Source organism: Myotis yumanensis, unplaced genomic scaffold, assembly GCF_028538775.1.
Source record: "Myotis yumanensis isolate MYYU_CA2020_CCGP unplaced genomic scaffold, mMyoYum1.0.hap1 SCAF_7, whole genome shotgun sequence".
Classification (NCBI taxonomy): domain Eukaryota; kingdom Metazoa; phylum Chordata; class Mammalia; order Chiroptera; family Vespertilionidae; genus Myotis; species Myotis yumanensis.
The window spans coordinates 31,779,826-31,806,620 of NW_027223758.1; the positions used below are offsets into that span (position 1 = coordinate 31,779,826).

Below are 26,795 nucleotides of genomic sequence, written 5' to 3' on the forward strand. Positions count from 1 at the left end.
CACGAAAAACTATATTGGAATGATTATTTTATTGCATTGAATATATATATATATATATATATATATATATATATATATATATATAAATTCAGGCAAAGTGATATCTTTTTAATATTGAGTTTCCTCATTCATGGACATGATATGCTTTTATTTAGGTCTCTTTTTTACTTTAAATTCACAATTTGACGTGCTTTTCCCCATAATTGTTTATGCATCTCTAATTAGAGCTATCTTTAACATTTCCTAGTTCATGAAATCATTAAAAGTTACCATGACTATTTCCAGGGGTTTGTGGCTACTGTGTAGCCTGGTAATTGACTGTGATCAGCACTCCTATCCCCCAGGCCTATGAAACACTTACTACTGCTAACAGTGTGGGCAGTCTTCTTATTTGCAACATGGACAACATTAATGATCTAGAATTAGATCTTACCTTCATCAGGTGTTTTCAGAGGAAAATAGTTCTACAAGTTCAACAGATGAAAACTGGGGTAAACCTCACCTCCCACTATTTTCCTCCTCCAAGAGGCAACCATTTCAGCTCTGCTAACAGGTTATTTTACATTTTACTGCCAGACCTCACATGACTACCCCTGTGGCTCTTCTTGATTTCTGACTCTTAGGATTTATTTTGCTCACAGCTTTTGTTGTGGACATAAGTTGCATTTCTCTGAGATAAACCCCTGGGTGTGGTCATAAAATACACATGCTTTCTGGAAAGTTGTGATGAAATTACGTCCTTTGTTGCAAGGAGGCACATACCAGTTCTGCGGTCCACCCCACACTGTGCGTTTGGGTAGAGTTTTTCCAGTCCCATCAGTAAGTGGTTGGAATAGAAGGTCTTTCAGAAGAGGACCTGGTTCCATCCCAACGCTGACCAGGCTCTGGTGAGCCCTCTCCCTTCCTCCAATGAGTAGCTCTTTCTGAGGCTGAAGGAGATGAGGCCATAAGCCGGCAACATCCTAGGATCCTGGACTTGGGAGTTTGGCACACAGCCCACACCGCAGACCGTTATTGTCCTGGGCCCCCAAGTGGGGCATCACCACGAAGACCTCAGATAGGCTGAGAGACCCGTGGAGAGCAGATGCCCTGAGAACTACTCCCTGCAGGCATGTCCAGGTCCCTCTGAAAACTAAGACGAGTAACTGCTCACCCTGAGGTTGCTTTCCTGACAGTGATTATTTCACAATCTAGAAGCAGGAACTATTTAGAATACAGAAACTGGCTACTGTGTCACAGCCTTGTCACCCCTTCCTAGGCGCTTCCTCTTATACCACACAGCTGGGGCCTCACTACTCTCACAGAGCAGAGAGTCCGCGTCCTCCGGGCACACACTTGGACACAGCAGGCCACTCAGGCCTCCAGGATGCCCATCACCGCCTCCTGGCCCTGCCCTCCTCCTTGCCTGCTGCTGACTCTACTGCTGGGCCTCCCAGGTGAGCACTCCTTGGGGTAGAATTTTCCCTCCCTGCCCCTGGGCTTCTTTTTGCCCCTGAAATTTCAGGGCCTCCAGGGAAACATGGGTGTGTCACCCAGGGCTGCACACAAGGCCAAGGACAGGGCTTTATGTGAGCGCATGAAGTCAGGGATCTGAGTGTTTTCTCTGTGGGTCCAGCAACTGGTTACCTGAGGCAACAAAACAGATGATGCTTGCCTGGCCAGCATTTCTCAGTGGTTGAGCATCGATCTATGAACCAGAAGGTCATAGTTCAATTCCCAGTGAGGGCACATGCCGGGTTGTGGCCTCGATCCCCAGTGGGGCATGCAGAAGGCAGCTGATCAATGATTCTCTCTCATCATTGATGTTTCTATCTCTCCCTGTGTCTCTGAAATCAATACAAATATATATTTTTTAAAAAGATGATGCTTCAAACTGCAATAGTGACAACTTTGTGTGTATTGACTCGTGTCACACTCAGACGTCCCTCTGTGAGAGCTGTGACTGTTACCCTGGACGTGCAGATGGGGATCCGAGACAGAGAGAGTAACTTGCCTGTATCATCATCTAATTCAGTAGAGCAGCCAAGGTTCAAGTCTGGGCTACCCGCTTCCAGAGCTCTTTCTTTTTTATTTTTTAATATAGTTTTATTGACTTCAGAGAGGAAGGGATAGGGAGAGAGAGAGAGAAATATCAATGTTGAGAGAGAATTATTGATCTTCTGCCTCTTGAACGACCCCTACTGGGGATTGAGCATGAAACCCGGGCATGTGCCCTTGATCAGAATCAAACCAGGGACCGTTCAGTCTGTAGGCTGACATTCTATCCACTAAACCAAACCAGCTAGGGCCAGAGTTCATTCTTTTCACCATATTATGCTGCTTGGCTTGGCAGCGAAGCCTGTTAGCAGAAAAATAAAAAAAACCCAGAGAAGTAAACTGAAAAATAGTCATCTACGATTGAGACACTCAGCTATTCAGTTTCCGCTATTTGTACTTGCAAATGTTTGATAATTATACGTTGCATGTTTCTAATGTACCAAATATTTTACTGAGCTTTTAATATGTGTCTAATTTCATCAATCCTCAAAACAATCTGTGTCCTGTCATGCAAGGCCACACTTTTATATATACTTGTGATGCATGTATCTATGTGTGTGGGGTGTGTGCATGTAATTGGTGTGAGGGACTGCATACACACACACACACACACCCCCCACACAGAGACACAAAATTTTAGAAAACCCTTTCCCTTTTGTTCTCTTCAATCCTTTTCAGTTCACATGAAATGCACATGTACAGATGTTTAGTTCTCTCTTTCTTCAGACACCCTCCTTCCTTTCTACTTCTCCAAACTCACCCCATACCCTCCACCAAACTCTTAAGATGAGCAAGCTTCTCTCTTGGTAAAATGAGTAAAACTTTCCATCAATAAGTGAATGGATTAAAAAGATGTGGTGCAGATATACAATGAAATAGCATCTGTACTAATAAAAGAGTAATATGCTAATTAGACCAGAGGTATTCCGGAAGACCATCCGGACAACCTTCCTGACAAAGCCAGCAGGGTGAAGCTGCTGTCCAGTGGTCCCTGGTGCCAACGCCTGCGGCTGGCTGCAGCCCAGGAGATGGAGAAGCTGCCCGCCCCAAAGTCCCAGGCTGCAGCCAGCCAGAGAAGCCACCCGCCCCCTGGTCCTGGGGGAGGCGGAGAAGCTGCCCGCCTGATGTCTGGGCACCAGCGCCTGAGGCTGGCTGAGGCCCAGGATATGAAGAAGATGACTGCCCTGTGGTCCTGGGCCGCAGCCAGCCAGAGAAGCCGCCCGACTGCATCCCCGAAGGAGACTGAGAAGCCGCCTGCCTTCAGTCCAGCAGCCAGCGCCTGAGGCTGACTACAGCCTGGGACATAGAGAAGCCGCCCGCCCCGAGGTCCCAGGTGCCAGTGCCTGCGGCTGGCTGCAGCCTGGGAGACAGAGAAGCCACCCACCCTGCGGTCCTGGGCTGTAGCCAGCCAGAGAAGCCACCTGCCCCGCAGGCCTCGGCACCTGCAGCTGTAGCCGGGGTGAAGCCACCTGCCCACCGTCTCCTGCGGCTGCAGCCGGCCCAAGAGAAGCTGGCCTGGGTCCCGGGTGCCTGTGGCCAGACAGAGGGAGGGAAGCCCTGGTCCTGGGGGCCTGCAGCCGGCTGGAGGAGGGAATCCTGGGTCCTGGGTGCGGAGCCAAGGCAGAGATGATTAGGGGCGATCAAGCCAGCAGGGGAGCAGTTAGGGGTGATCAGGCTGGCAGGCGAGCGGTTAGGAGCCAGTGGTCCCGGATTGTGAGGGGGATGTCTGTCCTAAACCAGCAGGGGGACATCCTCCAAGGGGTCCCAGATTGGAGAGGGTGCAGGCCAGGCTACGGGACACCACCCCCCCCCCCCCGCACCATGCATGAATTTCGTGCACTGGGCCACTAGTTTTGTGATAAAAAAGAATAAAATCTTGCAACTTGCAACAACACAGATGGACATAGATGCTTTTGCCCTAAGTGAAATGAGTAAGAAAGAGAAAGACAAATGCCATGTGCTTTGCATTGTGGAATCTCAAAAACAAAACAAAAGAAAAGTAAAAACATGTATAGGGAAGAGCTGAGTTGCCAAAGGGGAAGTATAGGGGGAAGGGTGGGGAAAATAAGTAGAATTCTGTTCATTACTGTCTTGGAGTGCCTCTTCCATGCTGGATCAGGATGAGGAGGAAACAACAGAATGAAAGATACAGAGAATGCGGCTGGGTGCTCCATACGTATAAATATACCTATATCCATATCTGTATTCTCTGATATCAGTTGAAAACTCAAGGCCTCAAAAAATCTGCTGAGTTATAACTTTCTAATTTTCTGAACACTCACTCTTCTCACATGCCTGTGGCATCTGACCCATGGATTTAACCATGCCTCTCCTCAAATGCCTGTGGCCCCACATCCAACCCATGAGAGTCTGCTGCTTCTGTCACTGGGTGTGGAGGAGGCTGGTAGGGGGAAGTAGTTTGTGGTTTTCTTCTCCTGGGCTTTTCTGCTTTCTGCATATGCTCAATTTGCTTTTTCTCCCTGAGTCATCCGCATGGGAAACTCAGGTCTGACATAATTTCCACAGAATTACCCACCTAACACAGACTTCAGGATTCCAGGGTGGTGTTGCACTCAACAGTTCATACGTCACCAATATACTTACTGGAAACCTACTATGTGCAGGAACCATTATAAGAATAAATGAGACAAAGAAGCTGCCCCTGTGGACCTTCTATTTCAGTAGGGAAATGACAGTAAACAATGGACATAATAATAAATATTAAAATAATATAGAATATTAGAAAGTGGTAAGTGTTAGGGGGAAATTAAAGTATTGTTGAATAAGAGCTTTCAGGGAGTCTGTGAGTTGAGATGTATTTTTAAAAGTGTCATCTGGGTGGGCCTCACTGAGAAGAGGAAGTTTGAACAAACATTAAAAGAAGCTGGGAGTGAGCCATGTGCTTATCATACAGAACCTCCTGATGGGAAACAGCACATGCAAAGGCCCTGAGACTAGAAGCTTCTTGCTGTATTCAAAGATTAAGGCTATTACTTTGAGGAAATGTTGCCATTGTAGGGTTTTCAACAAAGGAAGGACATGACCTGGCATGAGTTTCAAATTATTCTAGCATTTGGTTGAGAATAGTCTACAACAGGATATAGAAGGAAGCAACTAGAGCACATAACAGGTCATTGCATTCATACAATCAAGTGTATTACAACGGGACAGCAGCAAATAGAGATAGAGGGTTATGATCAGATGTGGGTGCGTGTGGAAGGGCAGATGTTGATGGGAATTGCCTTGAACCTGTAGATTGCCATAGGTAGTACTGAGATCTCAACAATATTAAGTCTTTCAATCCATGAGCAAGAAATGTTTTCCCATTTATTTTTGTCTTTGCTTTCTCCCAGCAATGTTTAGTACTTTTCAATGTACAAGCCTTTTACCTCCATATTTAAATTTACCCCTGCATATATTATGCCTCTTGTTGCTATTGAAAATGGAATTTCTTTTTTGGATTGTTCATCACTAGTGTATAGACATGCACTTGAGTTTCGTGTGTTGGTTTTGTATGCCATAAATTTGCTGAATCCTTTATGAGCTCTAATAGAGTTTGGGGGTATGTGAAACCTTTAGAGTTGCTACATATAAATTCATATCATGTGGAAACACAGATAAATTTACTTCTTCCTTTACATTTCCAATGCCTTTTATTTACTTTTCTTGTCTAATTGCTTTTTCTGAAACGTCCAGTATTGTGTTGAACATTTGTGGCAAAAGTGCTTATCTGTGTCTTGTTTCTGATATTAGGGGGGAAGCTTTCACACGTTCAACATCAAGTGTGATATTAGCTGTGAGTTTTTCACGTAAGATCTTGTGGAAGGGCGGCTGCAGGGAAAAGCAGAGGCAGAGGCAGAGGCCACTTTGGATGGGCTCGGGTTCCCAGTGCCTCCCTCACCACACCCCCTCCCTGCTTCTCATACCTGCCAAATTTGAGCCCCACAGGGCAGCTGCCCCTCTCATGGGCACTCACTCACACCCCTAACACCAGCCTGGCATCAGCAGAGCACACTCCTCACCAGGCCCCCTGCCACCTCCTCACTGGGCCAGCACCCCGCACCCCCCACATTCCCTTCCTCTCCTCACCACCACCCCACCCCACACACAGCACCAAGAGCAGCCTGAAGCCAGACAATGAGCACCTTACCACCACCTGCACGGGCTCAGAACCAGGCTCCGGAGGCTCCCTGGAGGAGGAGGTCCGGATACAGTTCTGTCTCCCTGTGGACATTAAACAAAGAGAACTCTACCTACTCATTAGGCATTGAAGGGGTATGAAGGGTCCCTGATGGTTGAGACCCTCTTGGTTTTGTGATCCCTGACAGCCAGGCAGGAGCAGAAGCAGCAAGGATGCATGGAAAGGAATTCCCTTTGATCCTGAGAACCCGCAGACCCTGAGGCCAGAGTTTGCCAAAGCCAAAGCCTAGATGGCCAAGAACAAGCTCATGGCTACACCAAGTCCCAGCAGCGCTCACCTCTCCCAAAAAGCACACTTCATTGGAGGGGGCACATAGAACCTGATGGGGAAGCTCTGTCCCCATGTCCCCAGAGGGCTATCTCACCTGCTGCGCTCACCTACCCAGCAGCCCACACGCTCAGGGTTGCTGGGACCCTTCCTCTGATTCCACCCAGCAAGGATGGCAATACCGTCAGTTATGTTAGTGCTTCAGTCTAGTTCCCACAGCTGGAAGCTCCTGCCTCCACACTGGGGAGGGAGCTGCCCCAGCTCCACTGCCTCCAGGCGGCCTGTGCAGAGATGCTGGGTCCTCCAAAGACTGTGGATTCTCAGCCTCACTTAGTGGCCTGCTTCCTGTTTCCTTTCTCTTCTCTTCCTCAGCCCTGTCTGGCCCACAGCCTCAGGGGAGGTTACACGGCCCTTCTCGCTTGGTCACCCAGGCCCCCTCTGAGGCCTCCCTGGGACCCAGCAAGGCCTGATCCCCGGTCCAGACTTGCTTTTGTAGCTTCTCCTCGGAGAAACAAAGCACTTGATTTTACATCTTTTCTGGCATGAATTAAGACACTTAAACTTGTGTATATGTGAGTGTACAGCTTGTTCTCACATTGTGTCACCATGGCAACAGGTCCTGGTCTTTAATGGTTCATCATTCCTGGTCCTTCTCTCCACTCCCCTCCCCTACACCTGCCCTGTTTCCCTGAGGCCTGAGCCCTGCACCCTGCAGCCAGTTCCACCGCCCCACACACTTCCAAACTGACCTCCAATGACCACCCAACAAAGATAGAGTGTTTCCTTTTGCATTTCAAACCAGGGTCCTCCGCTTCCTCCTTAGACGGGCCAACAACTGTTCAGAGCATCCCTTCTCTGCCCATTTTGCTTACTCGCCCAAACGCACCCCATCCCTGCCCTTGCTCCTCATTTTTTCTAAACTTGGAAACCAACCAAAAAGTGAAAGTATTTTTGTACCCTGTGTGACAAAATATTTATGCATCGTGAAGAATTTTTCATGTGAAAAAGAAAAGATTTTGTGGACGTTTCCATATATTTTAATTTGTTGGTTGTATTTGTCATGAAAAATGTTGACTTTTGTCAAATGCTTTTTCTGCATCAAATGAGAAGCTTATGTGGTTTTTTCTTCTTCATTCTGTTAATGTGATATATTACACTGTTTGACTTTCATATGCTGAACCATCCTTACATTTCTTAAATAAATCTCAGTTGGTCATAATATATCATTCTGTTATTTTGCTGTTGAATTTGGTTTGGCTTATGTTTAGTTGAAGATTATGGTATCGATATTTATGGAAGATGTTGGTCTGTAGTTTTCTTATAGAGCCTTCATCCGGCTTTGTTATCCAGATAAGGGTGCCTTATAGTTAGTCTCAGAATGACTCTGAATAAGTTAAAAAGCCTTTCTCCCATTTTAATTTTTTTGTGGGGTTTGAGGAGGATTAATGTTAGTTCTTAAATGTTTAATGGAATTCACCAGCGAAGCCGAACAGTCTGGGCTTTTCCTTATTGGTTGATTTTTTATTGTTAATTTAATCTCCTTGCCAGTTACAGGTCTATTCATATTATTTATTTATTTGTAATTTCTTCTTAATAAGTCATGTGCTTCTAGAAATTGTCCATTTTATCTGGGGTATCCAATATATTGATGTACAATAGTTCATAGTACACTTTTGTCATCCATTTTATTTCTGTGAAATAATCAATAATGTCCTATGTTTATTCCTGATTTTAGTTATTTGATCTTCTTTCTGTATTTCTTGTCCATCCAGTTAAACATTTGTCTTTTTTTTTTTAAATCTTTTGAAGAACCACTCTGGGTTTTGTCCATTTTCAGTTGTTTTTCTAATTCCATTTGATATAACTGTGAACTAATCTTTTCTCTTTCTTTCCCTCGGCCAGATTTGGGTTAATTGGCCCCTACTTTTTCTACCATTAAATTAATGTGAATAGTTAAGAGTTAATTCATGAACTCTTCTCTTTTTAAACATATGCTCTTAACACTCTAAATTTCCCTCCAGCACTTTCACTGCATCTCATACACTTTGTTATGTTGTGATTACGTTTTCATTTGCTTTAGTATTTTCTCTGCTTTCCCTTGTGATTTCTGCTTTGAACTATTGATTCTGAAAGTGTTGTTTGGTTTCTTTGTATTTGTGATCATTTCATTTCTCCTTCTTGTTACTGATTTCTAGTTTCATTTGCAACCTCGTTTCCCAGTGCACTGCTAGAATAGTCCTTCTACCACATTCAGTAACCTGCGCTGTCCTTAACCCTTGCGACAAAGCCACAGACATAGGCTTCTGTCATGGCAACGACTTCTCTAATAGTCAAGAAACATGTGTGTGTCACACAGAACAATGGCTCCCCAAAAAGGTCTATGGGTAATACCCAGACCCTGTGAATATATTACTTTATATGACAAAAGAGATGTAGGAGAAGTGATGACCTTAAGACTCTTGATCTTGAAAGATTATCCTAGACTAAGGGCCCAGTGAATGAATTCGTGCACCTTGAAAGGCACTGTGGGCTGCAAGGCTGCAGTGGGCACAGGGGCAGGTCTCAGCCCATTCTCTGCGCTCCTGCCCAGCCCCTCCCACAGTGGCCACCAGTCCCCTGTCTCTCTGCAGCCCCACTCCCACCGCCGCCACTCCCACACGCTGACAGCGCCGGCCCCACTCACACCCACTGACAGCATAGAGCGATTTGGAGGAGCTATTTGGGCCAGCACCAGCAGCAGATGTGTACAATGGCTGCTGCCCTGATCACCCCTCAGGAGCAGGGGGAGGTGGAAAAGCCCTCAGAAGCAATAGGAGCCGGCATCCACCGCTTGCATCTGCTGACGGTGCCGAGCAATCCAGGCACCAGCAGCCAGTGCGAGTGGTAAGTGGCAGATCCAGCACCAGCAGAGGGTGCAAGCGGGGCCAGCGCCAGCAGCAGGTGTGGTGCTGGGCAGAACTGCAGCACACAGGAGCAAAGAATATTCAGTAACCACCAGAGGCTCACCCCAATGACAGCGATCGGCGTCCTGCCTTGGTCTGGCGGCCCCGCTCACCTACTCCACCATCCCGCCAAGGCCAATGCCCGCCATATTCAGCATTCTGCTGCCTTCTGCTGACACCTGCCATGTTCTACACGCACCCCCTGGTGCTCATCACACGTCATAGCAACCGGTTGTTCGGCTGTTCTTTGTTACGCCATTTGGTCTATTTGCATAGTAGCCTTTTATTATACAGGATATTCTAGGTGGGCCCAGTATAACCACAGGAGTCCTTATATAAAAGATGGCAGAAAGTCTAAGTTGGAGAAGGACAAGTGACAACAGAAGCAAGAACTCAGAATGACAAGAAGACGAGAACCATGAGAAAAGGAATGTGGGCAAATCTACACTTTGGAAAAGCACAGGACAGGGCTTCCAGATGACATGCAGCTCAGTTAAAACCCACAAATTGGCCCAATTACATTAATATGGAACTTCTGACTTCCAGAACTATAACATAATCAATTTCTGTTGTTTTAAGACACATACATTTTTATAATTTGTAAAGCAGCATTACTAAACTAATAGAATGTAGTTATGCATAAGGGAAAAAACACTTTTACTTCTTATTTGAATGACATGTTCTTGTGCCTTGGGGGCTCTGCACATCATGTCATGTACCCAGGCTGATGGAGTTGACCCCATCATGACATGTGTGTCTCCGTGAAAGCCGAAGTTGATCCATACAGCTTCCTGCAGTTAAGTGCATATCCCACAAACCACAGCCACTATCTCTGCTCACAAATTAGTGATCTGAAGCTGTGCCAGGGTCCCACCCAATGGTGAGCTGCAGGTTCCCACCCAATGGTATGACTCCTCGTGAGGCCACAAAATGGACAATCAGGAAACTTGGGGAACCATGACACTTCCAGAGAGGACCCAGGGCTCAAACCCACTCTTTGCCACATCACTGAACCTCTCTGGGCCTCAGTGTCCTCATTTGCAATAGGCTCACATTACAGGTTGGTTGTGAGGTTATAGGTATGATACATGCAAAGTGCTGGGCTCAAGAACTGCTCAGCGTGTGCACTCAGTCGATGAAAGCTGTTGTTGATAAATACTGACCGAACCCACAGGCTCCCATATGGAGAATAAATAACTGCTCTGTGCTTCCCTCCAGGAGGGGCAGGTGAGGAGCTGCAGGTGATTCAATCTAAGACGTCAGTGTCCATCAGGGCTGGAGAGACGGCCACTCTGAGCTGCACTGTGACCTCCCTGCTCCCCGTGGGGCCCATCCTGTGGTTCAGAGGGACAGGGCCAGGCCGGGAGTTAATCTACAGTCACAGAGGAGGCCACTCGCCCCGAGTAACAAGTGTTAAAGACCTCACGAGGAGAGACAACATGGACTTTTCCATCCGCATCAGTAACCTCACCCCAGCAGACACAGGGACCTACTACTGTGTGAAGTTCCAGAGAGGAAGCACTGGTGACATGGAGCTCAAGTCTGGAGCAGGCACTCAGCTCACCGTGAAAGGTGAGTACAGGGGGACCCTTTGTCCCTGGCGTGTGACACAGTCAATAAAGATGCCCTCACTTCTGTGAACAACTAAGAGTCAGGTTTGGAGATGGGTGCTTATAGTCCTGCTCTGATTCATTGTCTGATTTCACCCCGTCTGCAGATCAGGGAAGCTGAGGCCTGGAGATGTCATGCTATTTGCTCAGCCCCCACAGCTGGTCAGTGGTGGGAAAAGTCTGGAACCCCCGTTTGTCTGGCTCCCCAGCCCTGGCCTTTCAATCCTGTCAGCCCCTTGGTTGCAGGGATGAGGGAACTGAAGGGCTGAGTGACTTGCCCATCACAAGGCCAAACCTCACCAGCCTCCAGAGAGTGCTCCCCTCAGTGGGGCCGAGGCTCCTCCTTAGTGACACCCACTGGCACCTGCTGTGAGCCAGGGTCTGCACTGAGTGCTGAGGCAGCTGCAGAACAAAGCAGGCAACGGCTCTTCCCCCTCGAAGCTTCGTTCCCTTCTCTCCAGTGGGAGAAACTCACTGAGGGCAGGGAGTAGAGAAGGTGCTGCTTTATCTCAGCCTCAGAAACATCACAGGAGAAGGAAATCCTGAGAGGCCCAGACTCACTGTTCACTCTGACAGCCCCACTGGGAGGAGATGCCCAGAAGTGTGCAATCACTGTGGGTCTGCCTGGGACCCCCCCTTTATTCCAGAATCCCAGTCACTGTTATGAAGCCTCCAAGCAGAGTGGGGTCGTCTCAGAATGTCCCTCACCCATGGAAGAGGCTCCCCATGTGGGAGACTTAGTAGTCGTCCCATTGAGGCAACACCGTTCTCATTGAGAGTGTCTTACCAGAGGCTCAGGGTCCTGAAACCTGGACTGTGAGCACGCAGGGACCTTCACACCATCCAGCCTGACTCCCCAAGGAGAGGGGCGCCTGAGGTCAAAAGGTGACAGGGGCTTTGCCCAAAGTCACAAGGCCAGTGAGTGAGGAGATTATTCTAGAACCCCATCTGATTTTAGCAACATTTTCCTGCTTCAGATATAGATACTATATCCATCAAAAAAGCCTGGTGAATGCAGGCAATGAATTAAAGTTCAGTACAGCACACCAGCACCTCTTATTTACACTGATACCCAGAGCTTCACATGCCCCTCACTCTCACCCTTTGTGGACCAAGGTGATGGGGAGCCTCCCCCTACCTCCAGCCACATCGCCCCAAATCGAGCATCCACATCAGCACCTAGAGCTGCCCCTCCTTCAACAGCTGCCTCCCCTCCAGCCTGTGGAGACAGCATCATTCATTCACTGTCTTCTGTTGATGGATGTGAGTTGTTCCCAGCCTTGGGCTAGTCACACAGTGACACAGGGGATACCCTTGTCCATGGGTCACCCTACTCAGAGGGAGGCGCTCACTGGAAGCGGTCACAGGGTGCGTGCATTTTAATTTGTGTGGGTATTACCACATTCCCCTCCTAGACATGGTGGCAATGAAGTCTCCACACAAATCCTGGACACAGGCAGGGAAGGTGGCTTATCCTGAATTACATGTATTACTAAGATACCAGACTGTGTCCCTTGCCAAGGCCATCACAGGTGTCAGTGGCTCCATCACCACTCAGATCTGCTGCCTCCTAGTAGAGAGCTAGTTCCCCTTCCTGAGCTACTTGCCCAGGTGATGCCCTGGCTGAGAAAGCAGGAGCTGGGAGAAGTTAGGGGTCATGTCTTCATGGTGGCATTTACTCCCACAGCCAGTGCTGAGAGGGAGGCCATGTGATGCCCCTTAATTAGATGAGGACACTGATGCTCAAAGAGGGAACCCAAATGAGCACGAAGGGGAACTAAGACTTACACCTCAAGCAGCAATAACTCAAAGCCCCTGCTCGCCGCAATCCTACACTGTGCTTGTCAAAGTGTGGAGAAAGCTCCAACCCTTTTCTTAGAATCGTGCATTTTTATGTTCCTCTGAAAAAAATTTTTTTAAAAAGAATCCTCAGTGGAGGCAGGTCTAGGTTTCCAACTGAGATGAGACAAACCCTCAAATGTCCCACGATGTGGCCTGAAACTCTTCCTACAGGACATGGCTCTCCTTTGGGAGCATCCAGGAGGCCTTCCCTTCTTTGTGGTGTTTTCCTCACTGAGCAGCCGCAGGAGCCGCCTGGCTCAGTGGCCTGGACAGAGCAGAGGGGTCGCTGAGCCCCAGCACCGCCGTGGGCAGCATCCCTGTCTCTGCAGACTGAGGGAGAGGAGGGGGCATGTCCTAGAGGGCCCTGCGGCCCCAGTGAGCAGGAGCTCATCGTCTAGACTCACTGTCAGGAGCCTGTTCTCCCATTTATTGCTGCAGGGCCCCCAGCCTGGGCACTGGAGGGCACTCCTCCCTGGAGCAGGTGGCGGTCAGGGTCAGGCTGCTGAAGGTGGGCACTGGTGCTGCTGATGGACGTGAATACCTGGGAGGCCACAGGAAATACCTCTGGGGACAGTTGTGGCTGAAGGGACAATCCTTTCCTTTCTCTCACTTTCAGTTTTCTCGTCTCTTAAATGGTGATGATCATGGACTCCTTTTAGGAGAGTAGAAAGGATTTGAGGTGCTCTGTCTGTATCACCCAGCACAGAGTTGCACCCCCAAATCAAGGTGTTATGTCAGAGTCATGACCCAGTTAACTTGACTGGGCCGCAGCTCCTCACCTGAGAAATTGTGTAGGATAATATAATACCAATAAAATCACTGATTAATCAAATATTGATGATATAATCCAATCTGCCTTTATAGAATGTTTCAGATGAGCCTCTTGAGAGGACAGACCCTCACTGAGCCACGGCATTGTCACCCGACAGCTGTGTGCTCTGGGCAAGTCTCTGTCTCCCCCAAGTCCTGTTTCCCCACTTGATGAAGATGATACTCATCGCTCCATTCATGGGTCTGTAAGGATTAGAGACCAGCTATGAACAGCGAGTGCACAAAAATGAGACTGACCAGGAACTCTGTCCCTGGGCCCAGACTGTGGGAAATCATCTGGAGGGAAAAAGGTGGACTTTGAACGCAGGCCTGGAATTGCTTGTCGGCCCTGCCCCTCACTCAGAGTTCACCCCTGGGAGCATGAGTGTCCTCCTTTGCAATATGGGAATGATGACACGCCCTCCCACCATTAATAGAAGGATAACACACAGTATATAGAAGGTTTGACAGTACCACATGCTTGTCGTTAGTGGTGAGAGTCACAGTCATGTTCATTGTTCATTATGTTCCTTTTACAGCCAAACCCTCTCGCCCTGTGGTATCGGGCCCCACAGGCAGGTCGCCGCCTGGGCAGACAGTGAGCTTCACCTGCCAGTCCCACGGCTTCTCCCCCAGAAACATCGTCCTGAAATGGTTCAAGGATAGGAATGAGCTCCCAGCCTCCCAGACCACCGTGGACCCAGAGGGAGACAGCCCTCCCTACAGCGTCTCCAGCACAGCCAGGGTACGGCTGGCCCCGGGGGATGTTCGCTCCAAGGTCATCTGCCAGGTGGTCCACGACACCCTACAGGGGGACTCTCCTCTTCGTGGGACTGCCTACTTGTCTGAGGCCATCCGAGGTAGATGCCCCTGACACCCAGCCCAAGCCACACCTGGCCCCTGTCCTCCCAGCCTGCTCCTCCCCCTGCTCTTTGCTCCAGAGTTTTTTTCCTGGAATCTAATTCCTGACAATCCTTCCCTTCACCAGGCACCTAGATGTGTCTGTCACTCACCATGTTTAATGGCAGCTGTCAGGTGAACACCCACCACTGTACTTGGTGTTTTATCTACTTTACCAATAGCAACTCCAATAACTGAGCACCTACTAGAAGCCAAGCTCCTATGTGCTTGGCAATTTTATTTATTTTTCTACAGTTATATTTCAACTTCATGGCAGGCTATGCTTGTTTACTTTAGTCATATTACTCTCACAGGAGCTGCGAGTCCCTGAGCACCTACTGTGTGCAGGCTCCTGTGCTTAGTGATTTCATTCATATGAAGGAGCACCATCGGTGTCTGAGCACCTGCCCTTTGCGATCCCCTTACTGTGGTAAAGGAGCTAAGATTGGAGCCCCCCTGGGTGATCTGTGTTCCATGAGGTCAGAGCTGTGCCCTGTGCTGTTTCAGTTCCACCCACCATGGAGGTTACCCAGCACAATGTGTCAGAGAAACAGAACATCACCTGCCTGGTGAAGAACTTCTACCCCCGGCGCCTACAGCTGACCTGGCTGGAGAACGGGAACACGTCCCGAATAGAAACGCCCCCGACCCTCGTAGAGAACAAGGATGGGACCTTCAGCGGGAGCAGCTGGCTCCTCGTGGATCTGTCTGCCCACAGGGAGGATGCGGTGCTTACCTGCCAGGTGGAGCACGATGGGCAGCCGGCCGTCACCAAAACCATCACCGTGGAGGCCCCGGCTCACCAGAAGGACCCAGATGAACCCTCTGGTGAGGCCCCCACTTTAACTGACCCGGCTCTGAATGAATTTTATACTTTTACTGTTATAAGGAGTAATTCATGCTTATTACAGAACAACCTAGAAGTCTATAGATAGAAAGTGACATTTTGATGTGAGCTCCCCTTCCCAAACCCTACGCTCCATAGTCACCACTGGTAAGAGTTTGGTACATACTTTATAGATCTTTTCACATCAATAAACATTAAAGAAAGAGGGAGGCAGACCACCCTGTTCACAGTGTCCTGCCTCTTGCTTTCTTCACCTGACAGTCACCACGTTCACCGGCCATGTCAGCCCCTGCCTCCTCTGGTTCTTTCTAACCTGTTCTCATCTCCATTCCATCCTTGTTGTTCTCAACTGGACCAGGCACCCAGGTGGCATTGAATGGTCACAGCATGGGCCTCTGTTGTCCCCTATTTATGACAGTGAAACAGCAGTCATTACAACTGCTCACTGAACAATTCCTACATGCACATTCCAGTCCTTTAAGATCTTTGTTCCGTCACCCATGTTAGGAGTTTGGAGTTTTGCAAAAGGGACTCCGGGAGCAATGGAGGGGTGTTGTGAAGACCTCTTGTTGTAACACCAAAGAAATGGGCTAAACTAATTGGGGTAATCTGAGTCCCAGAGGACAGGCCCTACCAGCCTATAGAACACGTATAGGATAGGGACATGTTCCTGCTCAGTTGGGCATTCCCATGGGCCTAGAGAGTCCCCTTTTCTATGAACAAAACATCTCTTATTTCTCCCTCATGTACATCAGGAGGGGGTTGGGTCAGCTTTCTAAGAGTCTTTATTCTAGAAGGCCTTTCAAAGACCCACATTCCTCCCAACAACTCCTATGCTGTTGTCCTCATCTGCTGGGTCCATGCTGGGTCACCAAGTGTCCATGTCCCTGCCTGCTGGCAAGTAAACACAGAAGGAAAGGACAATTTCCCTTAAAAGCAGAGATATATAGAAGTTGCATAAATGTGTCCACTCATAACTTAGTTGTGTGTGCATATCTGGTTACACGTAAAGTCCATAATTGTGCTGTCATAGGATTAAAGACATTCGTTTTTCTACAAAACCAATACCTTCACACACAATAAAATTAAGATTAATTCCCTAATATCATGTAAAGTATTGCACATACTGAAACTCCCAAATTTCTTTAGCTGTTTCTTTGTGTTCCAAAATTGGCTTCAATTCAAATATAAACACTTGGTAAAATCTTCCTGTGAAACTATGCAGGCCTTCAAAATTCTTCGGGGGAATTTTCCATTGTAATTCAACTTCCTTAATACTTTAGAGCAGTGGTCAGCAAACTCATTAGTTAACAGAGCCAAATATCAACAGTACAACGATTGAAATTTCTTTTGAGAGACAAATTTTTAAAACTTAAACTATATAGGTAGGTACATTGTTATTAACTTAATTAGGGCACTCCTAAGCTGGCCTTTGCTAAAAACGTCCTCAATCTGATTGAGGTACGTTCACTGAGGTCGACCCCTTCCAACTCTCTCATCCACACTCGTCTTGTATACTTGTTTCGTCTATCTCAGTGGTCAGCAAACTCATTAGTCATCAGAGCCAAATATCAACAGCACTTCCTCAAAATAGATTCGCCCAGGCCGAAAACCGACTTCTGGGCCACGAAGTTTGAATCACACTGTACGTGCGCACGTGCACGTGGTATTTTGTGGAAGGGCCACACTCAAGGGGCCAAAGAGCCGCATGTGGCTCGCGAGCCGCAGTTTGCCGACCACTGCTTTAGAGCTATACACATTATTCATTTCATATTAAGCGAATTGTGGTTGTGCTTTTTGAGGAAGTTGTCAAATGTCTGCCTGTAGAGTTGGTGATCACACCCCCTCATTGTCCTTTTGATGTCTATACGATGTGTAGCGATACCATGTTTCACTCCTGATACTGGAAATGTGTTATGTCTTTCTTATCCTTTATCAAGCTTGCTAGAAGTTTTGCATTGTGTTGATCTTTTCAAAGAACTTATTGATTTTCTCCATTAGTTCTCTGTCTTCCATTTCATTGATTTTACTTATCCTTTCTCTATAATGTTTTCCTTCTATTTGCTTTATGTTGGTTTCATTCTTCCTTTTCTGGTTTCCTGAGGTGGAAAGTTAGATTACTGATTTCAAACATTTTGTGTCTTCTAATGCCACACCTGAGTTGCCTCCTGTGCCTTGGGAGTTAGGATAGTGCAACCTATGATGCCTAATGCCAGGTTCCTCCTCCAGTCCCCAGGTCCTGAGCCAGAGCCTTTCCTTCCACCTCTCACAGCCTTCCTATGCGTGTCCCAGCTCCTATCTCTAGGGGTCAGAGTTGTCATGAACAGGAAGAGAAGGAGAGGGGAGTCTCTGGCATCTTGTCTGGACCACCTTAGGTTTGCATTTTAGTTTCTGTCCATTTCTGAGGCTCAGACCATGGCTGTTAATTACTTCCTGCAGCTCTCAGGTGCCTGACCCAGCACACCTGCTAAGCACTGAGGCTGGAAATGGATTTCTGGCTTGTCTAGGTTGAGGAGCTGGAGCAAAGTGCAAGATGCCCATGTGACCCTCTGCATTGGGATGCCACAGCCTATCCCAGCGTCTGGTGGTTCAGGCCACTGCAGACCTGGCCAATGGGCTTGGCTTAAGGATGTACAGCATTTTGATCATTTTCATGGTCTGGGCTGTTTTACAATATTTCTAGGTGAATGAACCTCCCTTCCATCAGGATAGCATAATCCACATATATTAACGCAGATTTATGCTGTATGCTTGGTTTCAATAGTGGGAGAAATATTCTGAGTTCTCAGATTTTTCAGTTCTTTTAATCTTTTAGAACTCTAAATTCCCTCCCCACCATTTCCTTTTCTTTTCAACACTTATTTGCCACAAGACAGTTTTCCTCTTTTTTTCCCCTTTCCCACAGAAGGAGTGCACTTTAAATTGTGCCTGTTCTTTCCATCTCATCTGTCCTTTTATTTTTATTTTTTTTAAATATATTTTATTGGTTGTTTACCGAGAGGAAGGGAGAGGGATAGAGAGTTAAAAACATTGATGAGGGAGAAACATAGATCAGCTGCCTCCTGAACACCCCCTACTGGGGATGTGTCCACAACCAAGGTACATGTCCTTAACCGGAATCGAACCTGGGACCCTTCAGTCCACAGACCGACGCTCTATCCACTGAGCCAAACCAGTCAGAGCTCATTTGTTCTTTTAAAATGTCCCTGCCTTGCCCAGCCTCGGTGGCTCAGTGGTTGAGCATCAAACAATAAACCAGAGGTCATGGTTGGATTCCTGGTCAGGGTACATGACTGGTTTGCAGGCTCGATCCCCAATAGGGGGTGTACAGGAGGTAGCCAATCAATGATTCTCTCTCATTATAGATGTTTCTATCTCTCTCTCTCTATCTTGCTCTCCCTTCCTCTCTAAAATACATAAAAACATATTGAAATCTTATATAGTAAAAGTATAGTATGCAAATTTTCCCCTCGACCCGAAGTACACCCGGAAGTTTGACAAGGGGGTAGGGCTACTGGGGGAAGAGAGGGAGTACCCCGCCAGAAGCCGCTAGGGCCCCTACCAGTGCACAAATTTCATGCGCTAGGCCTCTAGTGTATATATAAAACAAAATGACCCTGCCTCCTTGTATGAGGTTCCTATGACCACTGAAATACATTAGCACACATTTAGTGCCTTAAAACAACACAAGTTTATTGTCTTACATCTCCAGAGGTCAGAGGTTGGCAGGACTGGGTTCCTTCTGGCTTTAGCAGAGAATCCATTTCCTCACCATTTCCAGCACCCAGAGGTGGCCCACACTCCTGGGCTGAGGGCCATCTCACTCTGAGCTCTGCTTCTGTCATCACAGCTCCTTCTCTGACTCTCCTCACTGCCGCTTGCACTGAGTCAGATCTTTGTGTGTGAAAATGGCTCTGCTTGGAAAATCCAAGACAATGTCATTTCAATTCTTAACTTTAATCAGTATGACTAGTTCCTTCTTCCAGGAAATGTAACATATTCACAGACTATGGGGATTCGGAGCCAACCTCTCGAACAGGCTCATTTTAACCTTTTCCAGTGACCTGTGCTCTGACCTGCGGACACTTCTCAATGTGTCAGATGCAGGGTGTGTTGAGTGTTGGTGGTGGTGATGTTCCAAAATAGCCCTCAGGTGCTTGGCCAGCTGCCCTTCTCCTTGTGGCTGAGTGAGGGTGGGGTGGCAGCCTCCTGGCAGAGTGTGCACTAGGATTTGCTGGTTTTTCTGTTTTGACTCTTAACTATTTTGATGTTTTCTCATTTTTCTTTTCTAGTAACAGGGAGAGCCAGTTGTGTGTAGAATTTAATTTCCCTTTTGTGTTTTTTCTTGGGTTTGGAGAGGCCCTATTTGGAGACCAGTAACTGTGCTGCTGCCATTGTGCTCAGCAGCCAGAAGGGGACAGAAGATTGTGAGCGCAATAGCCCATAGGTCCCTCTCTCAGGGTCCCTTCTTTCTTCATCAGGCGCTACCCTTGCTGAGCAGGCCCATTGACCTGGAGAACTCAACCTCCTCTCTAGCTCTGCTAGGCCTAGAACGATGTCCTTGGCCCACACCTCAGCTTTTTCTGCCCTCTGCCTCTTGAAGAAAAGAATCTGCAATGCCATCTGGTGGCTCACACTTAACTTTTACCTTGTAATTAATCACGCTTAGCTTTTCATTGTTTTTCTCCAAATTACTGATGTTCCAGCAACAGCGATCCAATCTTATAGTTGTTATGATGACCATTTGCCGACTCCTTTTAAAATTCTTAAGGCCTATGTATTACCTCTACAGAGACCTGGCCAGAAGAATAGCCTGTGAGAGCTGTGCAAATGGAGGGGAGGGTGCTGAGCCTTTAGGCTCCCAGTCCAGCCAGTCCTCTGCCACAGTCTGCCCTCTAGGAGAGGGTGCAAACGTGGCATTGAACACTCGTCCACTGAGGGAGTGTCCCAGAGAGCCTCTCAGTTGAGGAATGCTGTTCTCCAACACCCCACAGGAAATATGGCGCGGCCTGCATTGCCCTTACAAGGATTATTTATTTATGTGAAACCATTGTAATTTCCTTATTTTTTTAATTTTAAAAACAAAAACTTCTTGTTGTAAACCTGCAGATCCGCATTTCTGTGTCCAAGAGAAGGATATCAGCTGACCTGGGGACTGGTTCAGGGTGGGCTGGGTGGCGGTGGAGTCTCTCCCAAGCCTGTGACCCCATTTCCTTGACCCACCAGGGAGCTTTTGAGGCAGCTGGTCTCGTGAGGCCAGGCCACTGTGGGTTCTCCCTCAGGTCCTGAGAACATGGGGTCACCCAGCCTTGTCTGTGGCACCATCCAGGTCTGCCCTGCAACCCTCTCACTGAGAAGCCTGTCTCTATTCCTCTCAGATTCCCTGATCTCTATCATTACTATGTCTCCATGGGGTTGGACTTGTCCTCATCAATAAGGAAAAGGCTCAGTGTCATTCGATGGCAAAAAGGGTGTCTTTTTCTAGCTTTGAATCTGCACTAATCTGTACCCTTCTTAACTCTCTGAGCCTCAGTTTCCTCATCAGAATGAGAGTAATACTACCTGCCCCATAGGGTGTGAGGACCAAGTCAGTACATCAGGCGCCACACTATGGGTCACTGAGTACACATTCTGCCCACCACCTCCCTCAAGGAGGACGACTCTGGCAGCCTACTCACGGGGTCACTGAGGATAAAGAACCTCTTTACCTGATTGCTGCCTCAAGCGGGAGCCCATGGGTTCAGAGTGGTCATGGGTGCAGGTAGCCTCAGATGGAGTGTGTAGAAGACTCTGGAATGGTCTCCTCTAATGGCTTCCCCTGTCCCTTGATTTGCAGGCTCAGCACTATCTGCTCAGGTCTTCTTGGCTGTGCTCCTCGGCCTCCTAGGCTGCAAGGTGCTGCTGATGGTTGGTGTCTCTGCCATCTATGTCCACAGGCAGCGGAGAGCCCGACTGTAAGTTGTGGGACAGGGAGGGCAGGCTAACGTCTGTCCCAGAGGAGCAGGTCAACAGGAGCGGTCAGCCCACAGGTTACCCACAGTGAGGGCCCAGGTGGAATTCAGACAAGGTGACACCCCTCTATTAATACTCCCAGGAGACTTGCAGATGCCTTTAAGAGATTCCTACCTCCCAGGAAATGCGTGGCATCCTGTAGGAGGCTGACTTGGTGGTTTTTGAAAGGTGTTCACAGAGTCCCAGGGCACCTGCAGAAGAAGTGGGCAGAGGAAACTGAATGAGGCCAACTGGGTGGGCGGTTCCTTTGGAGACCACATCTAGTTGAATTGATGGCCGGGGATCCTTGGGCAGAAGGAACCCACATTCACAGTAATGTTGAGAAGCCCTGGTCAGCTTCTCTGATGGCTATTCCCAGTCTGACGCTCTTTGTGACAGTGGGGAAGGATGGGGAAGGAGGACCAGGACCTGAGAGAAGGACTAGGGACAGAGTCCAATGCCAGAGGCTGTGTGTCCTCTCATGACCCGCATTCCTGGAGGAAGACAGCCCAGGATATAGGAGACACGCAGGGAGCTTTTCTTGAATGTTGAACAGGTAATTACAGGTGGACACATTTCCCACAGCTCCTTCCTTTCTCCCCTGTTACACGCCACTCTCAGTTTTTCTTCCTCCTTTCCACGAAGGGCCCAGCCCAAGAAAAAAAAGTTGACTAAAAGCTGCTGTGGACCCTGCTCCAAATGCCTCCCCCAACCCAGAACTGCTGCCCACAGGCTCCTGCCCCTTCTCATGGTCCTTGATGCCCCGAGCTGGGTCTTCACACAGGCTCCTCTCAGACACACAGACAGAACCCAAATTATCGCAGCTCCGTTATGCCGTACACATGACTCAGATGGGATAGGAGTGGGAGATGAGATGCTAGGAATTGAGGGCATTGAAGAGACGGTGACCTCAAGTGCAATCACACCTTCAGGAGTCACCACTGACCTGGAAGCTGGAGGAAGAGAAAGCAATACCATGACCAAGTTCTGCAATTTGATAGTTTCCTACTCACATTAACTTTGCCGTTGGTTTAATAATGGGTGTGCCTTTAAAACAACACTTTGTGGTTGCCCTTTAAGGATGTTATGTAGCTAAGGTACAGTGCTTTCAGGTAAGTTGAGGATTCCTGAAATATTTCAACTGGGAGCTGGGGCAGGGGGCAGCCCTGTGTCCTGGCTGTGCCAGTCTGAGGTTGTTCTTGTTGAGCTGAAGGAAGAAGAGGCAAGAGGATCTTCATTCAAATGTCACACACTCTCACTCTTCATGCCTGTCTCAGTAGATTTTCTCAGGTTTTTTTTCATGTATTGTAAAAAAAAAGTTCCTCTCAAAACACACACACATACACACACACACACACACACACACTTCCAAATTATCACTGTTTAGGATTATGTATAGAGATATTAAGTAATTTTTCATAATAGGTACTCAATATAGCTTGAATAAATAAAGAAATTAAGTATTTCTTTCTGTTTCCTTGGTATTAAAATACCCTTTCTTCTGTGAAATGGCCTTTACATTAACTGGTAGCTGATATGAAAATTATTTTTCTTTCTTTTTATTTTCTTTTTTTTTGTTGTTAATCCTCACCAGAGGATATTTTTTTCCATTGATTTTTTTTTTTTTTCAGAGAGAGTGAAAGAAAAAAAAGGACGGAGGAATAGAAAGAGAGGGAGAGAGAGAGAGAGATCAATGTGAGAGAGACACACCAATTGGTTGCCTCGAGCCCCACTCAGGGCCAGGGATTAAATCTGAAGTCCAGGTACATGTATTTGAACAGAAATAGAACCCAAGACCCTTCGGTGCTCAGGCCACACTCTAACCACTGAGAAATACTGGCCAGGGCTGAAAATTATTTTTCTTGATAAATATAGTATATAATTGTTTTACAAAAAAGTTTTTACTTGGAATGACTAAGTGTAGAATCTCTGGACGAGACAACTCATTAAGACCACACAATCACTCACCAGACACTGAGTGAGATGTGCTCAAAGTCCTTTAGACAAATCCCAGTGGAGAAGGTCCCTCTGAGGTCTTATAGGCATAGAAACGTGGGTTCAGATACTAGAAAATACATACCAGCTACGTGAGTTTGAGCAACTCACTAACACTCTCTGAGCCTATTTCCTCCCCTGTAAGATGGGAATCATGCTACCCCAAAGAATTGTGGGGCTTGAGAGGAGAGAGCAGTCTATGAGCGCACACAGGGTCCGGAACAAGACTGTGTGTGATACAGACCCTTTCCTTCCTTTGCTCTTTGACGAACTTTCACCCTCCGTGTTTTCCAGCTCGGTGAAGTAATCACATCCAAAGCCTTTCCAGGGGCCTGGCTGCCTGAACATGTTCTCAGACTTTTCTGGGGGAAATTACCCCACTTGTAGTCTAGCACCTGCCTCTATGAATCTATTGGAAGAAGCAAGATCCACATTTGCTTCAGAGTTGGTCACACGCTTGCTAGCATGGGCAGAAACTGGAACAAACCCTAATGTAATGAAAACCAATCCCTAATACTCAACCACACCTAACAGTTGTTGTTATTGTTGTTTTCAGAAGAGAACAGCAAGACCCCCCACAGTGCCTATGGACCACCGGGTCAGACTGGTCCCAGAGCCATGCAAAGGTGCAGAAAGCCAATTAATGACTCCACCAACCCCGATGGATGGCCGAAACCAACATTTGCCCTTTGCCAGAAACTGTGTGCAGATGCAGGGGGCTCAGGAATTTTCACTTCGCTGGGCACCTGCATCTCAACCAATCTGACCCCACCCTCTAGGAACGCCTTCATACCTTCTATCACCTTTCCCATTCCTTCCCTTAGGTGACTTGCTTTCAACATGGTCCAATCAAAACCCCTGATTATAATGAACACATATGCAAATTTCTCCTTCCCCTTAAATTTGCTCTGAGTGTGTAGTCCAGGGCGTGGGAGGAGACGGATCTGAGTCCTGTCTCTGTCTCCTAGTTTGGCAGCTGGACGAATACATCTTTTCTCTATGAAACGCTCTTGCCTCAGACTAGGCTTCTCTGTGAGCTGGGCATCGAACTCACTGACTGTGTTGCTACATCATGACCTGAGAAAAATAAGGTCCTTTTTCTTTAAAGCAAAACCAATCTGGTTCAATATACTGACTTAGGAGACACCTGACCTCACCTTTGCCCCACAAACTTACTGAGACTGCAGCTACTAAATGCACAATCCCTGAGAAAGAAACCCAGAAACCAGCTGAGCAACTCCCAGACCTTGGACACACACACCAAAATCACATCTTAATCAAATAAAAGAAGATGAGACAACCTCAGGCTGTTACCTGACACAATCTCTCCATAAACCTGGCACAGTGACATATAATCCGGGGTGATGCACAACTCCCAGCTTCTCCTTGAGGAGTGGGATTCAGACCCAACATTGAGCACCCCCAATTTGTAAACTTCCCCGTGAGGAGTGAGCCTTCAAATAAAGTATGTCTGAGAGCCAACAGGACTTGAGTCCACAAGGTCCAAGGACGACAGCAAAGCAGCAGTTCTCAGTGGCCTGTGAGGACTCCCTGTCGCTAACCCCCCAGGTCTCACCAGGAGGCAGCAGAGAGAAATGCCCAGCGCCCAGTCTTTCCCTGAAAGAGGCCTATTTGCTTCTCATAAAGGCTACAGCTGAGGGTCAGCTTCTCATCTAACACAGGTCAGGGGTCCACCATCCTCTCCAGAGCCAGGGAGCTGAGAGGGCGTCAGGTCCACATGCTCCCTCTATGGCCCCCCCGGTGGCTGGTGCTTCCCTGAGAGCAGCTTGTGCACAGGGTGAGAGCCCTGACTTGCGGCTGCGGCTCAGGGGACACTCCCCTTGATCACCTGGCTCTGGCGGCCAGTGGGGCTTGTGTTAGTGGGGCCCATGGGATTGTAGAAAACAAAAAGCCAGTTCTTCCCTGGCTATTCCCAAGAGCCTTAGCTCCCACCTCCCAGCCTTTCCTGATAGAGGTCTACATTCATACTTAACCGCTGCTGCCTGAGGATCCAGCTTCCCATCAGCCTGCAACGAGGTGCAGACTGAATTCCTCCCCTCCGGACACTGAAATGGCGCCTCAGCTATTGGGAGCAACAGAGAACAAAGAAGGCAGTTTGGAAAATCACGAAGTTTGGAGAGACAGCCAAGTGCTAGAACAGGGCTGAGTGACAAGGCTCATCTTCTGCAACAGAGCAGGCCACCAAGATGGGAAGAGGCGCTGTTTTATCTCACGCACAGAAACCAACACGGAGAGTCAAGGACCATGAGGACATGGAGGAACGTGAAACAAACACCACCCCAAAGCATAAAATCAAACTCCCGAAATACACCTTAATATTTACCTGGTAGTTTTATAAATGCTCATAACGATGCTCACCTGTCCATGAGAACAAGGCTGCACAATGCGAGAATTTCAACAAAGAGATACAAACTGTGAGAACTAAAGATCTTAAATACTTACATGCATGGCCCATGGACACAGGCAGTAGGGTAATAAAGACCTGGGGTGGGTGGGTGGGTGGGGGGTAAAGGAGGGGAAATGGGAGCTATCTGTAATGCTTTCAATAATAAAATATTTTTTTAAAAAAATATGAGAATGTACCAAACAGAAATCAATCACTGAACTAGAGAATTCAATAGAAGGGTTCAACAGCAGATTCAATAAAGCAGAAAAGGTCCAGAAACTAAAAAAAAAAAAAAAAAAAGAATATGAAATTCATTCAATTAGAAATTTGGTACAGCCACCATGGAAAACAGTATAGAGGGGCCTCAAAAAACTAATAGAACCTTCATATGACCCAGCCCTTCCACCCCCAGGTCTACATCCAAAGAAAATGAAATCACTACCATGAAGAGGAATCTGTAACCCCATGTTCATCGCCCCATTATTTACAATATACAAGTCAAACAAGTAATGTAAGTGCACCTCAGTGGGTGAATGCATAAGAAAATGTATGTATGTAATGGAATATTATTCACCCAGAGAAACAAGGAAATGCTGCCATTTGCAACAACATAAATGGAATTTCAGGGCATTATGCAATGTGATAAATCAGGCAGAGAAAGAAATACTGTATGATTTCAGTTATTTGTGGAACCTGGGGGTTGGGGGGAAACTCACAGACAGAGAGAAAAGATTGGTGGATGTGAGAGGCTGCACATTCCGTAGGGGAATAGGTCAAGGTGGTCAACAAGCTTCTAGTTATAAGATAAATACGTTTTGAGGATATAATATCCAACATGGTGACTACAGTTAGCAATACTGGGTTGTATATTTGAAAGTTGCTAAAAGAGAAAATCCTAAAGTAGGATTTATTTTGCTCACAGCGTTTGCAGTGGACATAACTTGCA

At 47.5% G+C, this 26,795-nt stretch overlaps 1 protein-coding gene and 1 pseudogene across 3 annotated transcripts; both read left to right on the forward strand.

Annotated features, from left to right (window-relative positions):
• The first annotated feature begins 1,339 nt into the window (after positions 1–1,339).
• Positions 1,340–25,153, forward strand: LOC139013763 (signal-regulatory protein beta-1-like). 3 transcript variants are annotated; one of them, XM_070420057.1, is made up of 6 exons: positions 1,340–1,436; positions 10,666–11,019; positions 14,249–14,569; positions 15,117–15,437; positions 21,293–21,410; positions 23,999–24,172. In XM_070420057.1, the coding sequence occupies exons 1-6, from the start codon at positions 1,367–1,369 to the stop codon at positions 24,084–24,086; spliced, it is 1,272 nt and encodes a 423-aa protein (XP_070276158.1). In that variant the 5' UTR covers positions 1,340–1,366; the 3' UTR covers positions 24,087–24,172. The 3 variants fall into 3 exon arrangements, with proteins under 3 accessions (XP_070276158.1, XP_070276159.1, XP_070276157.1); XM_070420058.1 differs by lacking the exon at positions 23,999–24,172 and adding an exon at positions 23,737–23,824; XM_070420056.1 differs by lacking the exon at positions 21,293–21,410 and having other exon boundaries at positions 23,999–25,153.
• LOC139014268 (RNA-binding protein with multiple splicing 2 pseudogene) lies at positions 3,066–6,702 on the forward strand (annotated as a pseudogene).
• Positions 25,154–26,795: the final 1,642 nt, after the last annotated feature.

What these genes read in the sequence shown, in the direction of transcription:
- LOC139013763 (XM_070420056.1), top strand. Translation starts at nt 1,367, where the DNA reads ATGCCCATCACCGCCTCCTGGCCCTGCCCTCCTCCTTGCCTGCTGCTG. An exon ending in TCTACTGCTGGGCCTCCCAG is followed by an intron (nt 1,437 to 10,665) that starts GTGAGCACTCCT and finishes GCTTCCCTCCAG; the next exon opens with GAGGGGCAGGTGAGGAGCTG. An exon ending in CACTCAGCTCACCGTGAAAG is followed by an intron (nt 11,020 to 14,248) that starts GTGAGTACAGGG and finishes TTCCTTTTACAG; the next exon opens with CCAAACCCTCTCGCCCTGTG.